This window comes from Callithrix jacchus, chromosome 4 (genome assembly GCF_049354715.1).
Source record: "Callithrix jacchus isolate 240 chromosome 4, calJac240_pri, whole genome shotgun sequence".
Lineage (NCBI taxonomy): Eukaryota > Metazoa > Chordata > Mammalia > Primates > Cebidae > Callithrix > Callithrix jacchus.
This window is the reverse complement of record NC_133505.1, coordinates 136,736,962-136,760,187: the sequence shown is the minus strand read 5'-3', so window position 1 is coordinate 136,760,187 and position 23,226 is coordinate 136,736,962. Positions and strand designations below refer to the sequence as shown.

Below are 23,226 nucleotides of genomic sequence, written 5' to 3'. Positions count from 1 at the left end.
ACTGGTGTCCTCATAAAAAGGAGAGATCTGGATAAAGAGATAGACACGCACAGAGGAAAGGCAATGTAAAGACCCAAAGAGAGCCCACCATCTACAAGTCAAGGAGAAAGGCCAGGACAGATTCTTTCCTCACAGCCCTCGGAAGGAAGCGACACTGCCGACCGCAACTTCGAGCCCTCTTCAGATTCCCAGGTTCTCCAACTGTGGGACAATGTCCTTCCGCTATTTAAGCCACCAGTTCGTGGCTGGCATTGTTATGGTGGCCCTAGAAAACTAAGACAACTCTAAATTCTGCAAACAGTTCTCTCAACAAAGGCTGATATAATTAAATAGCTACTTTTTAAGATTTTCCTCTCTCCTCTAAAAATGAAAGACCTGTAAATACTGACTACCCTAAATGCTTAATCAGGAAGAACTAGAGTCATCTTATACAACTTCTTCAAGTAACAATTATGTGGAAAAGTTTCCTAATTTCAGTAAATAGACATCCTGCTGTTGTAAACTAGAAGGAGAGACATTCCAACGTTAATCTCCAAGTGCAGCACAGCAAAGTGACAGGTGTGAGGAATGTTCTCCTGTTTTTTGGAAACACTTGCTCTATTCTCATTTGCCTGTGCTATGACAGCCCTCTGATAAAAAAGCAAGGTCAGGAAGAAAGGCAGATCTATTAACACTTCACGCAAGCAAGGCAGACCTTAGTACAATGGACAGCCTTTTAGAAGCCTTCTAAGTCATTAATGAAAATGTCAGCTGACATTCCCAAGGAGCCCACTACAAAGACTGATCAGTTTATCATAACCTTGGCCGTGCTGAAGGCTTGTGGTCCTTCTGAGACTATGTAAGAGTATAACACAACAGATTATGATGAAAAGGAGCATCTGGAGAACTTAGTGGTTGGGATTTGAAGTTACAAGTGGGACAGGAAGGATACATTTTGGTAGGTTGTTAGTCATAAGGTTACATATACTAGAAAGAAAAAAATCTTGAGGCTACTTCAAAACTCTTTATTACGTACAGGTTGCTCTGACCTGTGGCCGTAAGAACAAGCCGTGATTGGAAGGAAGTAAACTTAATTCAAGAAAGTCCATCTTAAGAACAACAGACCACTGCAATGTATGACAAGGCTTACTGATTTTCTTTGCTTCTGTAATGCATATACACTGCTATAATTCCAGAGATGAGGTGTCTTGCTAATGGTCTAAACGAGGGAGAGGGATTTGGAATTCAGGAGCTCTTGCCTTCCATTCCCTGCCATTTCCACTGTGCACTGTTTGTTCTTTTCCAATGCCTTAACTTGAAACAGAGCAGTGACATGCTCTGTCTGAATGAGTCTTTCCCAGAGTGAATGTCTATTATATTCCAAGCACTCTTCTTGGGCCTAGACATATAGCAGGGAATAAAAACAAAAACAAGCAAGCAAAAAACTTCTTGTGCAGTTTACATTCTAGAAGTGGTAGACAGCCCATAAGCCAATAAAGATAGTAAGTAAGCCAATTAATTAATAAATTAGAAAGTGACTTATGTTGCCCAGGCGCAGTGCTCACGCCTATAATTCCAGTATTTGGGAGGCTGAGGTCAGGAGTTTTAGGCCAGCCTGGCCAATATGGTGAAACCACATCTCTACTAAAAATATAAAATTAACTGGGTGTGGTGGTGCACACCTGTAGTCCCAGCTTCTTGGGAGGCTGAGGAATGAGAATCACTTGAATCCTGGAGACGGAGGTTGTAGTGAGCTGAGATTGTGCTACTGCACGCCAGCTTGGGCGACAGAACGAGACTCCGTCCCAAAAAAAGGTGATTTGCGCTATGATTAAACAGAGCTGCATAGGAAGATGAATGGGCAGCAGGAGCAGGGATGCATATGTAGCAACAAGAGGCAATTTAAAGTAGAATAGTCAGGGTAGGACTCATTGGTAAGCTGGCAACTGAGCAGGAGTGAGCCACGTGAACATCTGGAGGAAGAGTGTTCTGGGCAGAAGAAGAGTGGGAGCAAGCCTGGACAATCAGAGGAACGGCAAGGAGGCCAGCATGTAGACCTATGAGGGGCAGCGTAAACAAAGAGCCAGGAGGAAGGTAGTGAGGTGTCCAGCTGCAGGCCCTTGTGAGGAGTTCTACTTTTACTCTGATTGAGACACGAAGCTACTGGAAGGATCTGAACAAAAGAGTGACATGGTTTGACTTATGTTTCAGCAGGGTTACCCTGGCTGTGTTGGGAACAGACTGTAGGGGAGCAAAAATAGAAGCAGGAAAATGAGTCTGGAGGTTACTGCACTAATCTAGGTAGGAGAGGATGGTGGAGCAGACCAGAATGGTGGTGGCGGTGGCAGTGGAGTGATAGGGTCTTTATATGTTTCAAAGATACTCCCAATAGGATTTTCAACAGATGAGATGTGGCATGTGTAAGAGAGAAGTCAAGGATGATTTCCAACAGAGCCTATGTGAATACTTGTACTTTGCCTTTTAGAGATGATTTATAAGACTTCAGTTACTACGTTTTACTTGTAGAACCCAAAACCCAAACCCACTTGTGAGACACTTGAGAACAAGGATTGGGTTTTATTATTTTCAAATCATCCTTCTCACAAAAGCATTACAGAGTAACATACACATTGTAGGAATTTAACAAGCACAAGATAAATGAAGGAAGGAGTGAATAAGTGAATAATACATATCGACAGAGAACATTAACTATCTCGGTTCTCCAAAGTAGGATCTGGCTTCGAGGATATTTGGTGACTGAGGAACATCTCCAAAGACAATTTACCATGCACAAAAAAATTACTCAAAAAAATACCATATCATTTTGAATCTAAACTTGAATCTTACTTAAACTGAATAATAGAGCAAACCTATATGGATTATCAGATACCAACAGAATAAAAAACAAGTTATAAATTTATTTTCAAAAATGCTTTATCATTTTCAAAGGTAATGACTACATGATACTTTCCAAGACAGACCAACAGTTCCTTATGTGGCTCTAAGTCCACTCAGGGATAGAAAATGAATTCAGGCTGAGCGCAGGGACTTATGCCTATAATCTTAGCACTTTGGGAGGCCAAGGCAGGTTTATCACCTGAGGTCAGGAGATCAAGACCAGCCTGGTCAACATGGTGAAATTAGCCAGGCATGGTGGTGGGAGCCTGTGATCCCAGCTACTTGGGAGGGAGAGGCAGGAGAACTGCTTTAACCCGGGAGGTGGAGGTGGCAGTGAGCACTCCAGCCTGGGAGAGAAAGAGTAAGACTCTCTTTCAACAAAAGAAAGAAAATAAAAGGAAAGAAAAAAATAAAGATAAAATGAATTGAGAGTGAAGACACTTAGGACTTAGGAAAAGAAAATCTGAGTAACTGCCAATTAAAGATCAAATTCGGAGAAAATAAAACATTTGTACAATAAGAACATAAATTAGAAAAAGGATGTTAGAAGTCAGATCCCTGTGCGTTAATTTAACAGGCTTTCCTCTAACACAGAAAGTTTACCTAGCGGTATAACGATACTGACAACTGGTGGCTGGACTCTTAGCTGTGTCTACACTCCTGCAATGAAATTGAAAGTGTGCTGTTGTTAACAGCTGAGCTTTACACATACGGGCAAACAAGGTGTGCATGTGTGTAACTGCAGACAGCAGATGCTGGAGAAAGCCTTCTGAGATTAGAAAGTCTACTTTCTGCCTTCTGGCAGGAGTAGCCAGAGCCAAAATCAGACGGGTAATTGACTGCTTTGCTTGGAGGAGATGACAGGCAAGCAGCTTATTTTTGAAGGTCTCTACTGAAAAGGCTGTCCTGCTGTACATTTACAGAATTAAAAGTCAGAAGCCAGATTCCTTTTAATTCTAGTGCTCATTGTGATCATTCTCAATCACCCCTTACATGGAAGTTTTGGAGAGGTAGATGAAAACAACTAATAAAATAATCTTCCAAAAGTGGCCTGTGATGAACATGTTATTAAAAACATTATTGAGGAATGTATACGATTTAAGGGATTTCTTTAGATATAATGCTAATACTACATATAATAAGCTTCAAATGGAGTCAATCATAGTGTTGTTAGAATGATGCTGGAAAATAAAATAATGGAAACTAATTTCACTTTATTAAAAAGATAAAATGTTGCTTATTTCTTTCTTTGGCGTAAGTGCATGCTATTAAGTTCTATGGGTTTTCTTTTTATAAGAACCCTGGTGTTACTGCTGGGAGGCATCATAAAATGGCACTCACAAACATTCTTTTGCATCTCATCTTATACAAAGATGTTTTTATACAACAACACTTCCTGTTAGTATACATCAATTTGTCAATTTTAACACAACCCATCTCTTTCTGACTCTGCAAGTTACACACATTTCACCATCCACTGCATTTCAGTGCTTTGATCCCATTAGGTCACATATTGCAATTTAGTGGAACACTTACTTCATCTTTAAATACCTTTCCATGTTCTTCACACCCAGGTAAGCTCTGTATAAATTCTGACACCTGTAAAGTAGTATCAAAATTCCCAGTTAAAAAAAAACAGTCAGAATCTAAATGCTACAGGTTCAAAACATTTAACCTATGTGCACTAGTTATTTCTCTCAGAATAATTTCTTCTCTTTCAGGAAAAAAAAAAAAGACCAAATGCTACCTACGATCAATGTTCCACATCTCTTAAGCCAGTACTCCTGTATCTGGTGTCTGGCTGACAAAGAAAAGAAAATATACCTCATCTGTGCTCCACTTGGAAACTTTACTCGCAGGGATTCCAGCGACAGTCGGAAGAAGTTTGCTTTGCTGCTCCCAGCGCAAGGGCAGACATGGAATTGGGGACTTAAAGGACAGAAAGACAGCTGACCGACGCTGTGCCTGCTGGATGGTGGGTTCTTCCCGGGCACCTGGTCAATGAAAACAAATGGGAAATCACTCTCTGAAAGCAGCGAGAAAGCCCCGAATGCCGTGCATCTCCCAGATAATGAGACTGGGGATGGGAGTAGTTAAAGTGTTGGCTCTTTTCAGCAGGATACCCTTGAACAGGCTTTTCTTTGTCTTTACTGAAGGTCACTATAAAAAACAACATGTAAATTCAACTGATATTATTTACTGCCGCACTTGTTGCTAAAGACATGCTTCATTATGTTGTTCAGTGTTGCCTCTTTAATGCTTCAGATAAGAAATGTGCCTCAAAGTTTTAAGGGCAAGGGAAGTAAGTCTCATCCTAGGAAGTTGTACGTATTCCCCTTTCCGCTCTGGATGTTGCAAAGGTAGCAGCCCAGGTGCATCTCAAGTCCGACACCTGTGCTGACCACGTAGTCACAGCTACTGTACTTGTTCTCGCCTTTTGCTTCAGGTTTGGCTTGGTTTTGCAATTCTTATTTAATAATCGCACTGATTTTTTATATAGCAAATTTAATTTTTTGACAGGGCTAAGAAACTATTGTAATAAAAATAAAACAGCAGAACTGCAAATGCTTTTGTCATTTTTTATTTGTTCAGATCAAAATTAAAACTACTAAATATTCTTACTGTAGCCTGGGCAACAGAACCAGGTGCCATCTCTTAAAACAAAACTAAAACGACTGAATATTCTATTTCTGTGTTAGAGCTTCTGAGTCCAAACCTAGTTTATGGCTGCTTTCCTAAAACAGCCATTCTCTAGCAAAGGATTTTTGTCCTCTAGATGTTTGACTTAGAGCTGTCAATCATCATCTCCTTATGGTCCTTTAGACCATAACCTTTCTGAAACCTTTTCTGAAAACTCCGCATTCAAAGCACCTCAGAAGAAAGGCACCTCCACTACATTTCCTCTCTGCTCACACACCAGCTTAGTTACAAGGACAACTCAATTCCAACACAAAGCCTTGTTTTTGTATCTCTTAAGATCTACAGAAAGATGCACAAATCATTAAGTGTAAATTTTAGTTCACTGAATTTTCACAAAGTGAACATACCCATGTAACCAACGTCTTCAAAAACAAAACGTAGCCAGCACACCCTTTCAATCACACCTCACCTGTCAAGGGTGACCACTTCTTTGACTATTAACACCATAGATTCATTTACCTTCTTTTGAATTGTATTTAAAATGGAAACTCGGGTATCTGACTTCTTTCTCTAAACAGCAAGTTTCTGAGATTCATCCACATTGTTGTGAGTAGTGGAAGTTACCTTCTCTTTGCTGTCTCTTTTTTTTGTTTGAGACAGTTTTTCTCTTTGTTGAATGGTTTTTCATGGTTGTGAATACTCTATAATTAATCTGGAGACCATGAACAATGAGCATTTGAGTTGTTTTTAATTTGGGGCTTTTACAAACAGTGCTATTACAAGCATTCAGCCTCCCAAGCAGTTGGGATTACAGGCACCCACCACGACACTTGGCTAATTTTTGTATTTTCAGTAGAGGCGGAGTTTCATTATGTTGGCCAGGCTGGTCTCAAACTTCTGACCTCATGATCCACCCGCCTCAGCCTCCCAAAGTGCAGGGATTAGAAAGCATGAGCCACCGTGCCCAGCGAGAGACTCTTTTGTAAAAGGCTTATTCCTGTTTTATGTGCATTTTTTTTATTGGTTGTCTTCCTTTTTCCTTACTGATTTATAGATGCTGTCTATATATATTCTGGGTAGACATCCTTTTTTGGAAATAATGTATTACAAATATCTCCTTCCACTCTGTGTCTTGTTTTTTACTTTCTTAATAGGATCTTTTGAATAACAGAAGTAACTATAATAATTCTAATTTCTTAATTTTTTTCTCTTATGGTAAACATCTTGTATGTCTGTTAAAGAAACTTTTGCTTACTCCAAGATCATAAAGAGAGTTTTCTGTAAATACTTCATGTTCTACCTTTCATGCTTAGATCTGTAATCCATCTGATATGTTTTGTGTATATATTAGGTAATAATCAATATTCATAGATCTTTTTCACAGAGTGTTAATTGACCCACCATGAATTATTGAAAAAACCATCCTTTCCCCACTGTACTACAGTGCTAGTTTTAACATAAATATAAATGTCTTTCAGATTCTCTATATTGTCCCACTGGTCTCTTTATCCCAATCCACAGCTTTGATTACTATCACTTCATAAGTACACTGATGTCCGTGAAGTAGGTCTTCTTCAAGATCGCATGGCTACTGCATTTTCATATCACTTTTACAATTAGCTTTAAAAAAAAAATGCTAGGATTTAGATTAGGTTTTCCAACAAATAAATTTCTACTAGACAAATTTCCAGTAGATAAATTTGGTTAAGAAACGACTTCTTTACAATTTTGAGTCTTTCAATCCATGAAGAAGCTAAATCCCTCAATTTCTTTGGCTCTTCTTTAATATCTCTCATTAATACTTTGCCATTTTCAGGTAGAGATCTTGCACATCTTTTGTTAAATGTTTTCCTATGTATCAGATATTTCCTGAAACTGTTATAAATGGTACAATTTTTAAAAATTTATTCCTTATTATTCTGTTACAGTTTTCTAATACGTTTATTCTTAAACTAGCCTAATCTAAAATTTAAATTATTCTGAATGCTAAAAGGTCACTATGCTGAGTCAAAAACCTATTTTATTGAGCTAACACCCACTGGTTCTGGTTCTACCTCACTAAGCTCATACAGAAAAATTTAGTGTCTGCTCCACATGAAACATTTCACATCTTCAAATATTTTTTAAAAAGCCATCATTATCCCTCTTTCCAGATTTCATTCAATCAAACTCAAAGGTACAGGTCCTCATCCCACTTTATTGAATATCTATTATGAACCAAATACATAAACCAGGAACAGTTTGTTTTTATTCTCTTTTTTCTTTTTAAATTGTCCAGAGTTTAAGGAATTTTTAGGTAGTAAAATACAGGATAACTTAAAAACATCTTTTTAATCTCATATATTCTCAAGAGCTTAGTTGTTATTTGAAATATAATATTTGTACATATTTTACAGGACAGCCTTATGTAAAATGGCAAGATTTCCAATTCTACACCAGAGTCGAACAATAGGGCTTACATTATAATTTGTATCCTGAGTGCCTGCCATATAATTAGTCTTTTCCAAAGCCATCGTCTTTATCCTATTACTGTTTATGTTCTTAACACTCAGCACTCTTCATTTGATCACAGGCCCACTCTATTTTCATTTTATTTTCTTCTAAAAGCTGTATTATTCACAATTCATTTCTAATGTTCCTAACATTGTTCCTTAGAAAAATAATGAACCCATTCTAAGGAAATGACTAAAAACCCAAATCCCTTATATTTGTGGTCGCCTCTGCATGTCTTTAAACCTGATACTATAAATAGGCCTAGAGATATATACTCTTCCAATCCTAGTACCAACTCTGCATGCTTCGCATTAAGACTTTCCTTCCTTTTGCTGGGTCTTCTGTGCTAACTGATGGTACCAGCCACAGAGCATGCCATCTCCTATGATTTTAATCCAAAAGGAATAAAGAAAGCAGCTTCATTTGAGCAAATTTGTACTGCATTCCTTGAATTCCACAGACAAGTGACTCCAGGTTTTTATTTTAACATGTTTTAATATAGGCTAAAATAAATGCAAATAGACTCTGGCTCCAGCAGCTGGTTCAGTGCCAAGAGTAAGGAAGAGTAGGTTTAAATGTGCACAATATGCCTCACGAAGCACAGCCTCAGGTTCTAAAGACATTTCAGACACCGTACTTAGCCTAGGACTGTATTTCTCACCCTCCTCTCAAACCACAAACACGCATCGAAAAGAAAATTTTTTAAGAAGTTTTCTATATTTCTGAAGTTTCCTGTGATGAAAACTGACCAAAGGTATGTGGTAAAACTCTTTTCTCACTCGCACCACTTGGTTTCAGGTTATGTGTCTCCACAATGAGTAAAAATGTTTTAGGCTGACTGGGAATAACCAAAATTACCATATGGAAGGAATGGTCATCCTTCCTGATTCTTGATCAAACAAAGAATGTACTATCATTTAATGTTAACAACCAAAGCTGTCATCCTCAACAGTGGAAATCTAAGAATTAAGAGGAAAGTGACAGTACACTAAAATGTACACAGTATACTGCAGAGAAGAACAGTAATATTCATTATGTTTACAAACAAATCAATCTACTCAGTCTAATATTTAATCAAATAATCACTACTTTTCTTTAAAACATTTTCTTAGTGAGGCCTATACATACGTATGAGAAAGAGACAGACACTAAAGACCCTCTAGTCATGCATAAAAGGCGAAAAGAGCAATGTTTTATTGAAAAAAGATAAAAAGAGATTCTTATTTGCCCAATTTGAAGATCCAAATGTACCTACGAGTCAGACAGAAGCAGCTGTAAAGTGGCTTCCAGTATTAGAACACAGCACCACCAACATCCCTGGCCCTATAAGCCATGAGATATTGCATAGCATAAGGACTGTACTGTTAGGATCTCTTTTATACTCAAATTTCAAACACTGACTGGCAAAGCCCCAGTAAGAGGTGCCTCTACTGACCCTGTGCCTGTCCACCTCCATCAGGGTTAGCGGATGCTCTCTGGATAGACACACGGATGGCACCTTCCAGTGAGATAAAAGATTCCCATTCTTATTTTCATCATGAATTGGTATGTTAAAGAAACCACAAAACACTCCAAGGAAGCAGCTTTGGGTAAAAGTCTTTTCTCTCACCTGGAAAAGATTCCTTCCGAGTTATCCACTAACTCCACAACACCAAGTTTAGAAGTTCATCTTAAGAAAATAATGAAGCATGAATGCTAACAATCATCTCGAAGTCAGTTACAGTAGAGGTTCTCTGCTAGGTAACTGTACTCAAATTAAGACTACATTTCCCAGCATCCTTTTCAGCTCAATGTGGCCATATGACTAACATGAGCAGAAGTGGAATCTACAATATCCTATGAATTCTGATAATTGTACTTGGAAGTTCCCTTAAAGGCTGAGAGCACAGCCACCACCACTCCTCCAATATGTCCTTCTTTCCTACTGGGTAGAACAGTACTTTAATGGCTAGCCATCCAGCAACCACCACTAACCATGATATGGTGTTGGGAATAGGTGCTCTGTAAGGCAGAGCAGCAAAACAAATGGAACCTGATTTCCTGATACTGTTGAGAACCATTTAAATCCTGGACTACCAAGCTCTGCACCTTCTTTATGTGGAAGAGAAATAAACTTCTTTTACCATACATAAGCCACTTTTGTGTGTTTTGTATCACATACACACACAGCCCCCAATCCTAATGGCTACTAAAGTTTACTGCAAAAACATTTATAACTGTAAGAGATATAACTAGCCCAGACACCCGCGTCTAGGTTAAGTGATGCTACATCCATCCTTAGAGGAAATATTTAATATTATGCTGCAAGAAGTAGAAATACTTATGTGAAAATAGTCACAATATTATTCAGTTAAAAAAAACTGTAGGTTACAAAGTAGTTTGTACAATATTTCACATATAAATAGTCTAAAAAAGTAGGTCCCCACTTTCAGAAAATGGTATAAAATTACATGTAGTTTTTATTTTCTCCATTTTGCTTTCCTGTATTTGCCAATTATTCTAAAACAAACATGTATTATTTGGATAATAAAAGTTATGTAAAACAGCAGCTGATATTAAATAAACTATTTAATGTTACTAAAAAATAACAAAAAAATGGAAGTTTCACTTTAGTGACTTGGAAAGCAATTCAATGCACTTGTGGAAATACATCATTATAACAACATCAATTGCTGGGTCTCATTAATATCAGAAGAAAATGATAGGTGGGAGTAAGAAAAAATAAGTTTGTGGATCTTTGACTTCATTATTTCATCCCTCTAAAAAATAGCAAACAAGGGATATTGTTTTCCTATGTTGATTCTTAGAGAATGGAGAGTAAAGTCCTGACTCTATTGTTTACTGTATGAAAATTGTTCATTCAGCAATTATTTATTTATTCAGCACTTATACCGTATCAGAAAATACAGCACGTACTTGCAGACATTTATTTGTTAGGCTACAGAGGACAATGACCCAACATGTGGCACTTTGGCACGCCGAATGCTTTGATTTAAAGGAAAATGAAAGGCCTCAGAAGGAAGCCTCAGAAGCAAGGTCTCCCCCTGTCTGACCTTCACCACCCTGCCCCCCCAGTCTTTCGGTTCCCTTCTTCCCCATGTGCAGAGAGAAACTTTCTAGAATTTCCTTCTCTGATTAAGGAAACTTCTTTCCAAAAGAAACGCAATTGTCAACTTAGAAGCCTCATCAAATAGCCAAGAAAGATTTAACCACTAAAAGTTATCACCATGCCCAGAGAGACTTTTCATCTGTTCTCAGGGCAGCTCCAAGAGATTATCCAAGAGATATTATCTACAAAATAAGACAACATTTGTTCGCAGTCAAGTTTTGTTCTTCACCTTTCTGCAATCTCCCACAGAACTCAGAGAAGCTTTGTCCCAAGCCATTGTTCTTTGGGCTCATTCATTTCTCCTGAAAATTATTTATTACACCTCACAACTGCCTATACCCAACCCACCCCTATTCCCTTCTCCCCTATGAAAAGGGATCATAAGCTTCAACCCTTGGCCTTGAGTCTCATTTCTGCAGGACTCCCACGTTTATGCACGTTAATACATCTTCTCCTATTAATCTACTGTCAGTCACCTCAGTGAACCTTTAGAGAAGGCAGAGAGAAAGCTTTCCCTCTGCCCCTATACTTTTTAAAAATGAAGTTTAATAAATAATGTAGTTTTCCGGCCGGACATAGTGGCTCACACCTGTTGTCCCAGCACTTTGGGAGGCCGAGGTGGGTGGATCACGAGGTTGAGAGATCGAGACCATCCTGGTCAACATGGTGAAACCCCGTCTCTACTAAAAATACAAAAAAAATTAGCTGGGCGTGGTGGCTCGTGCCTGTAATCCCAGCTACTCAGGAGGCTGAGGCAGGAGAATTGCCTGAACCCAGGAGGCGGAGGTTGCGGTGAGCCGAGATTGCGCCATTGCACTCCAGCCTGGGTAACAAGAGTGAAACTCCGTCTCAAAAATAAATAAATAAATAATGTAGTTTTCCAAAATAGAAATTTGTAAATACAAATCTGCTCACATGCCTCTCAATTCTGGTTGAATACAGGTATTAAAATTCCTGATTTGGCTTAGGGCAGAAGAAAATGAAGCAAAGATGACCTTTGTAAGAAAGCTTCTCAGATAAAGATGATCCTGAAATAAACACCTCTGCTGTTTCAGGAGAAACAAGACAATATATCTTCAATATAGGGAATGCTACCTAAACCAAATATGAGGTCTTCTGGTGGAAATAGACATCTGAACTACCATGGAGGATAAGAACCTGCTTCCTATCAGACTGTTCCCATTAGGGCCCAAAAGAACCATCATGTGGCAGGCGGACCCAGCAGGGCAAATGCCAGACAGAAGGAGGTACACATTATGCTCCTTGCCACTTGCGAACTCAGATCTCCCTCTGCTCTCTACTTCTCCAAGCCTGAACAATGCCAAGTCGACAAGCTGTAGCACAAGCTACTGCTTACCACTTGTTCTGACTCATTCCTGTCCCTGTAGGCCAGTGGCAAAAGTGAAACCAGAATCTCCAAATGCCTTGTCTCAGTTTAGTTTCAAAACAATGCTTTGGGGGAGCTATCCCCAAGGTGAGGAAACGGAGGCCCACCCCTGATGTGGCCAAAGCCACAGTGTGAGGCAGCAGCACCAGGATATGACCCTTGATCTCCAGGTTCCTCATACCAAATACAGGGTTGTGGTCAAGAGGGTGAGTTTTTGAGTCTGATAAACCTGGATTCAAAGCCCCACTCTGCCACTGACAAGCTCTGTATATTCCTGCATAAATCAAATTAACAGTATTTTAAGGATGACATGTTACTACTAAAATGCTTATCACAGCATCTGACATATAGTAAGCATTTGGGAAATAGGAGATGTTATTCCACTGTTGAAAGAAAGGCAAATAACTGGGAGTATATTGAGTATAAAATAGTAAAAGTGACAACAATCAGTCAACACCCCTCTTAGGCTAACATTCCACGAATCTGTAAAATATGCTCTTAATATGAAAGGAGAAAATAAAACCAGAAGAAATGGGATATATCTGTTAATATTTTTAAAACTAGAGTTACTAACTGGTGACCAAACAGAAAAGGATGAACAGTAAAGTGTGTGCGAACGATAAGCGAATTCACAGCATGAAAGAACAGAGAGAAAATTAACTTCCAAAACACTTAACTCAGGCCTGAAAGATAACTGAGGCTCACTTCAAGCCTCAGTTTTATTTGATTATTCATTAAAATATTCATTAATATTAATCTGATTCATTAATCAGATAATTTGATTAATAATCATTAATAATCAGAATATTTGATTATTCATTAATAATCAAAATAAACCAATGGCCATGAAAGCAAAAAGCAAGCCTGACGTTGTAGGTGAGAATCTGGCATGTTATAAAATAGTATTCAGCTCTCTCCATACATGACCGCCCAAGAGAGAGTGGCTGAAGAAGAGAAAACAAAATGCTACCTTTCCTAGGAATATGCCAATTTAAATTTGAAGGTCAAATTTTTTAAAATTCTTTACTAATGGGCCTTTCCATAATGGTAGGAATGAGCTACTTATTCAAGTAGAGAAGACAGAGGCAAAAAAAGGGAGGGTGGGGAAAAGGGAAGGATGAAGAAAGGGAAGAAGGGAGGGAGGGAGAAAACGAAGGAGGTAGGGAGAAAGGGAGGGAAGGAAGAAGGTACTGAGTTAAAATTCCCAGAAATCAAATTCAGTAGCACAGCAGGAATCATCCCTAAAGGCTCATAATTATACATACTCTACTGAACTAAACAGAATTAACAGAAGAAATGAAGCGGGGGAAATATCATTTTTTAAGAGGGGTGTGTGTGCGTGTGTGTGTGTGTATGTGTGTGTGTGTGTGTGTTTTGAATCAATTTACTCCAAGACTCCAAATAAAATAGGCCTCACGGGCCCTACTGAGTCTTAAATCCTTTTGACATTGTAAAGCAACTAAGGGCGGTTTCTGAAGTCTCCTCTAGAATAAATGCTACCCACAGTGCCAGGGGCTTTCCCTCCCACCCCCATGCCACCCACAGCCAGGCTAGGTTTGAAAGGGCTGCTTCTGCTACTGGAGTGGAAATGAGAATGAACACCGGTGGGCACCTGTACATTCACAAAAGGGCTCTGGGATGGAGCACATCTACCTGACCTTCAGCCTCAGGTTTGAAAGAGGAATTGTGCCAGGACTCAAATGGGAGCATTAAGCATGTAGTCTTCTTCACAAAAGACCTTGGAAAACTTCTCGGGACTCAAAAACGATAAAACAGAAAACAATTACCATGGGGCCTCTAATAAAAAGTTCTACAAAGCATCAGAAGAAGAGCACTGGATTATAGACAGAAGAGATTCATGACTTTAGCAATGCACGAGGGAAAATAACCTCTGTAAAACAAAAACAGGCTATGAAAAGAGAACAAGCCAATGTAGGAAATCAGAGGAAAGTAAGAAACGATCCTGTTGTTAAAGGCAGTAAATAGCACACTTGACAGAACGAGAGACTGAGTGAGCTTTGCATCTTGAAAAACATGTCGACAACATCACAAAATGCCTAAGTTGTGAAAATATGAAAATACTTCCATAGTGGTTGGTAATAGTGGCCTCCCCACTGTGCAGTCAGTCCCTTGTGGGACTTCCCCACGATCCAGCATCTAAGTGTAACTTCCGTTACAGCACAGAGCCTCCAGGACCCTGCTCCAGTACCAAGATGACTGCTTAACTGTCCTGTGCCATGTTGGTTACCAAATGAGCTGTTAAGTATTTTTAGTACCATTCCTTGGGTCTAGCCGAAGAAGAATAGGTATTACCTTCAAGAAAGAGACAAATGAAGCAGAAGTATTAGTAATAATCAAAACTATAACTTAAGGAAGCTTTCTGGATCTAAAGAAGACTGAATTAAGGCTCATGACTTCCCAGGCAAAAATCACAAAAGAAGACTGAATTTAAGAGCCAGGTTCATTTTCAAAACCAAGAGAGGAGACTGAATTTAGCCGGCCTCATCTCACATAGTTGAAAGGATATTTTGGTTTGTTTCTTTTGTTTTGTTTGCCTTTCCCTCAAAGAAAGACCAAACAACTGGATGAATATAGTGGATCCGGTGTGGGCTATTCTTTGAGCCCTTTGGAACTAGGGCTTCATTCTCCTACCTGTGGAATGCAGACGCTCAGAGCTGCCACCCTGTCCAGGAACTGCCCAAAGCCAAAAGGAGCTTCCTTACCCAAGGACATGTGCCCCTCCCAGCAAATGTCTGAGGACTGGTCAATTCAGATACAAAAGCCTGATTCCCTTGCCTGAATTTGGGATAACTCTGAACGGCCACCTGCACAACTGCGGAATGGGCTAAGGCCTCTGCTGTAACTACTCACAGCTCAGCTTCTCGGTCTGCCCAATCCTGCTTCTTTCACTCTCTCACTGGTGTTGCTCCCAAGAATACTCACCAACAAGCCTCTTGTACAAAACACTCTCAGCATCTGTTTCCAGGGAACCTCATATAATAAAGCACTCAGTCATGGTTCTATTAACAACTGAGAGGCAGGAGGAAACCCACTGACTAGGATCTGAGAGGTCCCCAATGTCACCACAGATTCACTATATTCAGATAACGTAAGGCCTAGTTTCAGTCCAAAGTTCCCTGGGTTTGGGGCGGAGACAAGCAGTAAACTAGGGATGGTGCTATCCAGTAGTGGACAAAGTGCTAACCAAATCTCTTTCATACAAAATGGTTCTTGAAAAACCACTTTAAAAAGACAAAAGAAATCTAAGGCTAAGAAAGATGTTAAAAGAACACCTAGAATCATAACATGATTTTACTATAGATACATTTTATGATACAGTCTTATTCAAAATGCTTCAAAACTGTGAAAAAGAAGAAAAATTATATTGATTTTAGGAGACTAAAGCTGGATAAGAAAGTAAAGGAGAACATTATAGGCCAATCTCACTTATGAAAATATGTGCAAATGATTCTTGAAACAACTTATTTTATGAAGCTCTTTCACTAACAAAAAGTAGGACAATAAGCAAAATATGCACATTTAACTCAGGTTTTACAGGTAAAAAATAAGAATAACTTGAAAAGTTACAAAATTAAGAATTATATATGAATCTTAGTAATGGTTCTTTGAATGGAATAATACAGCAAAAACTTAAGCATTCAAATCAAGGAAAACAGAAAAAAATTAGAAAGACATAAAACTACCAAGAAAAAGAAGTGAATACCATGCATAGTATATGCTAATAAACTGGAAATTCTCCATTGCGTAGATAATTTTAAAAAGAAATTATCAAAATTGGCCCAGTAAATAATAAAATGGAAAGTTAAATAATCACTGAGTTAAAGAGATCACCAAGAAACTAAAAAACGTTATCAAATTACTACTACCTCAATAAGTTCAAAGCCTAGATTTTATTATCAATCTATCTGAACGTTTAATGATCAGATAATTCCATACAATAGACACTTATTCCACAATACTACTACTATTAATAATAGTGAATACTCCAGCCACTGATGCGTGTAATCCTCACAATAATCCAATGATAAAGATACTATTATGGTCCTTGAAAAACCACTTCAAAAAGACAAAAGAAATCTAAGGCTAAGAAAGATGTTAAAAGAAGGCCTAGAATCATAACATGATTTCACTATAGATACATTTTATGATACAGTCTTATTCAAAATGTTTCAAAAATGTGAAAAAGAAGAAAAATTATATTGATTTTAGGAGGCTAAAATCATTTTACACAATTCATTTTACATTTTACACAAGACATTCTACATTTATTTTATACAAGACAAAACTGAGGCACAAACAGGTGAAGTACTTCGCCCAGAGCTAGTCACACAGCTGGGAAGAAGTAGAGCTGAGACCTGAATGAAGGCCATGTTCTTACCTCCTCTTATAAACCACCACTCACAGAGAAAGGCTGAAGCTTTTGTCTAAGAATTCAAAATAGCCCTGATAACCAAACCTTCATAAATATTTTTCTTCCTTTTTCCGTAATCAAATACTTGCATAGCACTTTCTATGTGCCAGGCACTGTTCTAAGCAAGCTAAGAATGTGACTGCACTTAATCCTCCTTACAATCTTATGAGGGAGGTGTACTATCATCATTCTCCTGGATAGACAGAGAAACAGAAACGCTGAGAAGTGTTAATGACATGTCCAAGATCACACAGCAGCAGGCAGCAGAGCAGAGATTCCAACTCTAGCCATTTATGGGGTTTGTACACCATGCTACATAAACACCATAAAAGGTGCCGAAGACAGCACTGCCTACAACTTTTAAATAAATCATAAATTATTGCTCTGTGAAAATCAGATATGGAAATCAAAGCATCACTTACAAAATAGGTCACTGCAAGCAAACAGTCATTAGGCGCCATTCTCAAATCTTATAAAATAATCTAAACAAAATTATTTATATGAAAAGCAAAGTCCCCAGGGACAATCAAAATCATAATCAGACTGACATTTTCCTATAAAAATAAATATTTGGTTATATGTGATTTATAAATACAATCTATACTATGACTAACAGTCATTACAACTTCATTGCTTAATTAAGCCACTGCAAATTTTTTTTTGAGACAGAGTCTTGCTCTGTCACTTAGGCTATAGTGCAGTGGCACAATCTCAGCTCACTGCAACCTCCACCTCCCAGGTTCAAGTGATTCTCCTGCCTCAGCCTCCCGAGTAGTTGGGATGATAGGCATGCAACACCACACCTAATTTTTTTATTTTCAGTAGAGACATGGTTTCACCATGTTGGTCAGGCAGTTCTGGAACTCCTGACCTCAGGTGACTCGCCTGCCTCAGCCTCTGAAGGCAGTATCTTTTTAACAGAGATGTAGCACATATTATTTCCTCCAATACAACTTAAAACATTGTTCACGTAATTTTGTTTGCATTCTGTGACATTAGATTAAGACAATATTCTATTTGTATTTTGAAACACATTCTGAATTGAGTTTTAAACATATGAAGCAAATGACATCAACAACAGTAAAGAAACAGTGTGGTAAGGTTCACAGAGAATGTCTTACCAAACTTTGCGTACAATACTGTATCCATAAGTGAGACTGTTCATGTAGGCCATAAATGAATCTATATTATTATAAATTACATTCCATATTGATACTGAACAATACATTTTATTGCCTGCAAAAAAGAGCAAGTTCAAATAAAGTTCATCTTTTGCAGCCACAAAAAAGAATGAGATAATGTCTTCTGCAGGAACATGGATGGGGCTGGAGGCTATTTCTCTCAGCAAACTAATGCAGGAACAGAAAAACAAATACTGCATGTTCTCACTTATAAATGGGAGCTAAATAAATGGGAATCCATGAACACAAAGAAGGAAATGACAGACACTGAGGTCTACTTGAGGCAGGGAGGCTGGGAGAGGGCACAGGAACAGAAAAGGTAACTGTCGGGTACTGGACTTAATTCGTGGGTTATGAAATAATCTGTATAACAAACCCTCGTGACACGAGTTTACCTACATAACAAGCCTTCACATGTGCCACTGAACCTAAAATAAAACAATAACAATTAACATAAAAGAGACTGCTGTATTCCAGTTAAGGTTTTGATTGTTTCATAGTAATAGTAATACACAAGTAATATGAGTAATACGAGAATTATTATGGCTACCTCTGGCTTCATGTGATGTTCTCATTTCGCTTTCTGTTCTCTCTTCAAAGTCTTCTTTGATGTCATCGGCATGCTGGTCTCTGAGAAAAACAGGCATTTCAATATTTTGTAAGAGAAACATTTTTAAAAAATGGTTCAGAACTACATCTCAACAACTGCTTTTCTTAATTTTAAAGCAAAGGATGCTACTAAAATGCTAAAAGGATAGTTCTACTACAAGGCAATGAAGAACACCTATAAATGCCCATTTTCCTCATTACCAGTTTTCATTTCCTATTCAGCAAGAAGATTTTAAAGCTAAGTATGATAATAAAATGAACTATTCTGGAAAATGTAGCTACTGAATAATTCAACTACAATTTGGGACATGTATTCATGAGGAATTTTACTTACACTGTTTGGTAAGACTTCTATTTAAAGAAAGAAGATGTTTCAAAAGTCCACACCGTTTAACTAAATCACTGTATACTACTCAGCACCCTGATTCGGACAAAGGCTAAGATTGGCGCAGGGGAATGAAGCCAATTCTAGGAAGCTTTACCTGGCTTAATCAGGTCAAGTCCACCAGCTGAAGCAATTCCACCTCCTTCTGACCAGGAATAACCTAATGCTAAAGTAAACATGCGGGGATGCTCTAAAATGGAGTAGACCCATTACAACCTTAATTCAGAGCTTCACTCCTTACGTTAGGGGCAAGAAGTGGATCTAACTTTTTTTTTTTTTAAAGGAACTACTTTTCTTAAATTTAAGGGATTTCAAGTTTTTCTCCCTAATATATTCCATTCTTGGGGTTCACAATAAACTCCACTTTGCAATTTTTTCTATCTAGAATATGCTATCTGGCCTATATGTTTTAGCGCTTTATAATATTCTGTGTTTATGATGTGCTATTGTTTCATACATGCTGTTACCATTACAAATATATCAAGTTTCTTAAAGACCCAGACCATACTTCCGTTAAGTTTTAATAACACGGCAAATATATTTGAAACAAAATATCCTAACAAATACAATAAGAGTTCTATAGTGTTAATTACAAAGGCACTAATTAAGTTTCCATTTGAAAATATAATAATTAACACAATGATACTAACACAGTAAGCATGAAATAAATGCATGTTTGCTATTTTATTGCTGCTTTTAAATTATTTACTTTTTATTAGTAGTCATCCTGTGAGGAGATACTATTTTTTAGAGATCTTTTCCAAGAGCAAAGGTGAAATGTCACTTGAATCTGAGCTGCCTGGCTTAGTTCATACTAAAAACAGCGTGTTACAACTGCTGAAGTATATCTGCTTTTTTGAAAACGGGTGAGAATAATTTTTTTTTCCAAGAGAAACTAATTAAATGGCAACAGGGGCTCTTATTCCACAGGAAGTAGAGGGCCGAAGCTACAGTAAAAACAAATCTAAGAATGTGACTGATAACTGGAGAAAGAACATTATTTGGGGTGTTGATAACAATTGTGTTTTCTCCGTAAAACTTATGCTGCAGTTATGCTTGGTAATTACAACATGTTAAAATGAGCTTACCATGCTAAAACTGACTTCTTTGAATTTCAAAATGTGTTTTATATTAAATTGGAAATACTGAGTGTACAAATTCTATCCCAGTAAGTATTAAAGTCAACAAATAGTTTGTAGATGGCTATATTAATTATTATTAAAAACCATACACTACAGTGATATAACTTAAAACTGGCATTTCCAAATAAAATAAATTTCCAATTAGTTATTTTGGCTCTTCTAGAAGCTTTGATGAGTAGTTGATTAAAAAAAAGAGAGAGAGAAACATTGTGAGTCCAAAAGCTAAAAAGTCAAAATGTTCTGTGTATTTCAGTTTTCAGGATCACAATTATTCCCTGATAAGCAGCAGCTGCCCTTCTGGGTTTTAATAAAGCACACCATTCCTTTAACGTAAGCTCTGTTAAAACAAAGAAGACTCAAGGCATGAGAAAAGTTCCCTTGCTTTCTTAGGCTTGAATACAATGCCAATTACTTCTTTCCCAAACCCCAAGAAAAATATCACTTTCTAAGAGGGAACAGAGATAGAAAAATAAAGTAAAATCTCTGACCCAAAAAATTTCCTCCTGCCTAGATCTGACATAAACTATCCCAAAAGAGAAGCAAAGCGGAAACTATGTACTCTTACATTATTGATGTTGCTTCGTTATAGAAGTATGTTCAGTTGTCACTATCCCAATTTTAACTCATGACACTGCATTAAATTGGACCCATACAAACCTGAGAATATATAAACACAGATACGTATTTTTACCAAACATGAAGAACTCCACAAAAAAAATGTTTATTGAATGTTTTATTTCAGATTAATGTACTGATCGTGCAAATTCCTTCAGATTAAAAGCGCCTACGCCCTTCTTGGTTCTATGTGCTGTTTCCTTTAGCTAGAGTGGAAAGGTGGAAGAAGGGGTAAGTCTGCGCCATCTATTAGAACAGGCATTATGAATAGAACCACTGGAGCGAGCAGAATCCTAATCGAGCACATCCAGACATGTGGAAAGAGTTAATATTAATAAGAAAAGTTCACTTCTTAAGAATACACTATGAGCCAAAAACTGAGTGAGCTTTTTACATAGCCTATATTTTATAACACGCCTTGAAAGAAGGTTTATTATTATATCCACAGAAATGTAGAGAAGTTAAGCCCAAATTAACAGGGCAAATACAGCACCCATTCTTCTTGACACCAAAATCTGCAATTGGATGCATTTTTTTTTTACACTTGTGTTTTTCCAAAATAAATTATGCTGTATGAAGTTAAAGGGAACATGCTTTTTGTGCCACAAACTTATTCTCAAATTGTCTTTCATTGATTGATAAGGTCAGGAATGAAAAGCCTGACTCTGTATTCTCATTTGTTTTACATTTTATTTAATATAAAAATTGAGGCTGGGTGCAGTGGCTCATGCTTGTAATACCAGCACTTTGTGAGACTGAGGCTGGAGGATTACTTGAGTCCAGAAATTTGAGACTAGCCTGGGAATCACAGTGAGACTGTCTCTTCAAAAAAAAAAAAATTGTTGGGCATGGTGGAGTGCGCCTGTAGTCCAGCTTCCTAGGAAGCTGAGGCAGGTGGATCACTTGAGCTGTGTGGTGAGCCATGATTGCACCACTGCACTCCAGACTGAGTGATAAAGCAAGACTGTGTCTCAGAAAGAAAAAAATAAATAAAAATTGTTTACTGAATTGGAAAAACCATTATTTCTCTCTAATATAAGGTTAAGAATTTCACTACGCCAATTGTGTTTGATTATGTACTGTGATGAATTTCTACCTCTACATAAAAATAAAATCCTTGTTCTAGAATTTCAACTTCCTCGGCAAAATGTTATTTTAGTTACACAGTCTTCCAATTACAGACAAAATATGATTATATCAGAATACCAAGACTCTGGGATAATGTTACAATACGCTCTGGGACATAGCAAAAGATAGGCTTCTTGACAGATTTTTAAAAGTAACCAGAAATATTTTCATGCTATATTTTAATATCATGATTATTGTCAACATAAACATTTCTTGACCGGCTTTTCTTGATCAACATTTTTCATTATCAACAATTACATTTCAAAAGACTATGGTACAAGCTGTTTAGGCACAAGTGTGTGAATTTTTTTTTTTTAAGAGATAGGATCTCACTCCATTGCCCAGGCTGGAGGGCAGTGGTGCTATCATTAGGTCACTGTGACCTCGAACTCATGGTCAAATGTTTCCCCAGCCTCAGCCTCCCAAGTAGCTGAAACTACAGGCATGCAGGGTCTACGTTGATCAGGGCTGTTCTGAACTTCTGGCTTCAAGCAATCCTCCTGCCTTAGCCTCTCGAAGCATCGAGATCACCCTGATTGCAGCTGAGCGTATAAATCTAACATGGAGAAAGCAGCCCAGCAATAATGGTTACACATATGGTCTAAGGAAGTGAAGAGATCTGGTTTAAATTTCCGTTCTGCTACTAACTAGGTTTACACGACCATCAACAAGTTACTTAGTTTCTCTAATTCTCAGTTACATTGCTGGTAAAACAAGGATAATAAATCCTTTACCTCAGAGGGGCATGTTAAGAATGGAATAAAATAATGTATAGAAAGAGCTTAGCATAGAGCCAAGAACTTAAGTAGGAGCATGATGCACAGCACCTATTCCTGGTTATAAACTACTTACATTTTAGGATAAAATTATCTATTGACACCTGTTTTCTTTGACTAAACTTCTTTAACTATTAAAATTGCTTTTAGAGTAATGGTTCCAACCATAGACTGTAGTCAGACTGCCTGGGTTATAACCAAGTCTGCTATGGACTAGCCATGTGGCTTCTAATCAAAAGAGGTTCCAGGTTTGTAGAATGAGGAGGGTGTGAGGATGGCACCTACACCACAATAGGTATTATTAAGATTAAATGCACCTACATAGGTAAAACCACCTAAAAAAAAGTACCTGGAATATAGCAATTTCTCTTAGAATTTCAGAATTTTCAAGAACGAATTTACTGCAACATTTCTTTAGTTGCAGTTCAATACATTTCAATTGTATTGAATTA

General features: G+C 37.8%; 1 protein-coding gene across 6 annotated transcripts in view; it reads right to left on the bottom strand.

Moving 5' to 3' along the window:
• The window catches only part of L3MBTL3 (L3MBTL histone methyl-lysine binding protein 3), a 122,819-nt gene that overhangs the window by 2,910 nt on the left and 96,683 nt on the right, over positions 1 to 23,226 (bottom strand). For all 6 annotated transcript variants that reach the window (XM_008995036.5, XM_008995038.5, XM_078370791.1 and 3 more), the window contains 3 exons: positions 18,670 to 18,749; positions 4,702 to 4,871; positions 4,414 to 4,476 (listed from right to left, as the gene is read on the bottom strand). In XM_008995036.5, the coding sequence (XP_008993284.1) occupies positions 4,414 to 4,476; positions 4,702 to 4,871; positions 18,670 to 18,749 (313 nt within the window). The remainder of the gene's footprint in view (positions 1 to 4,413; positions 4,477 to 4,701; positions 4,872 to 18,669; positions 18,750 to 23,226) is intronic.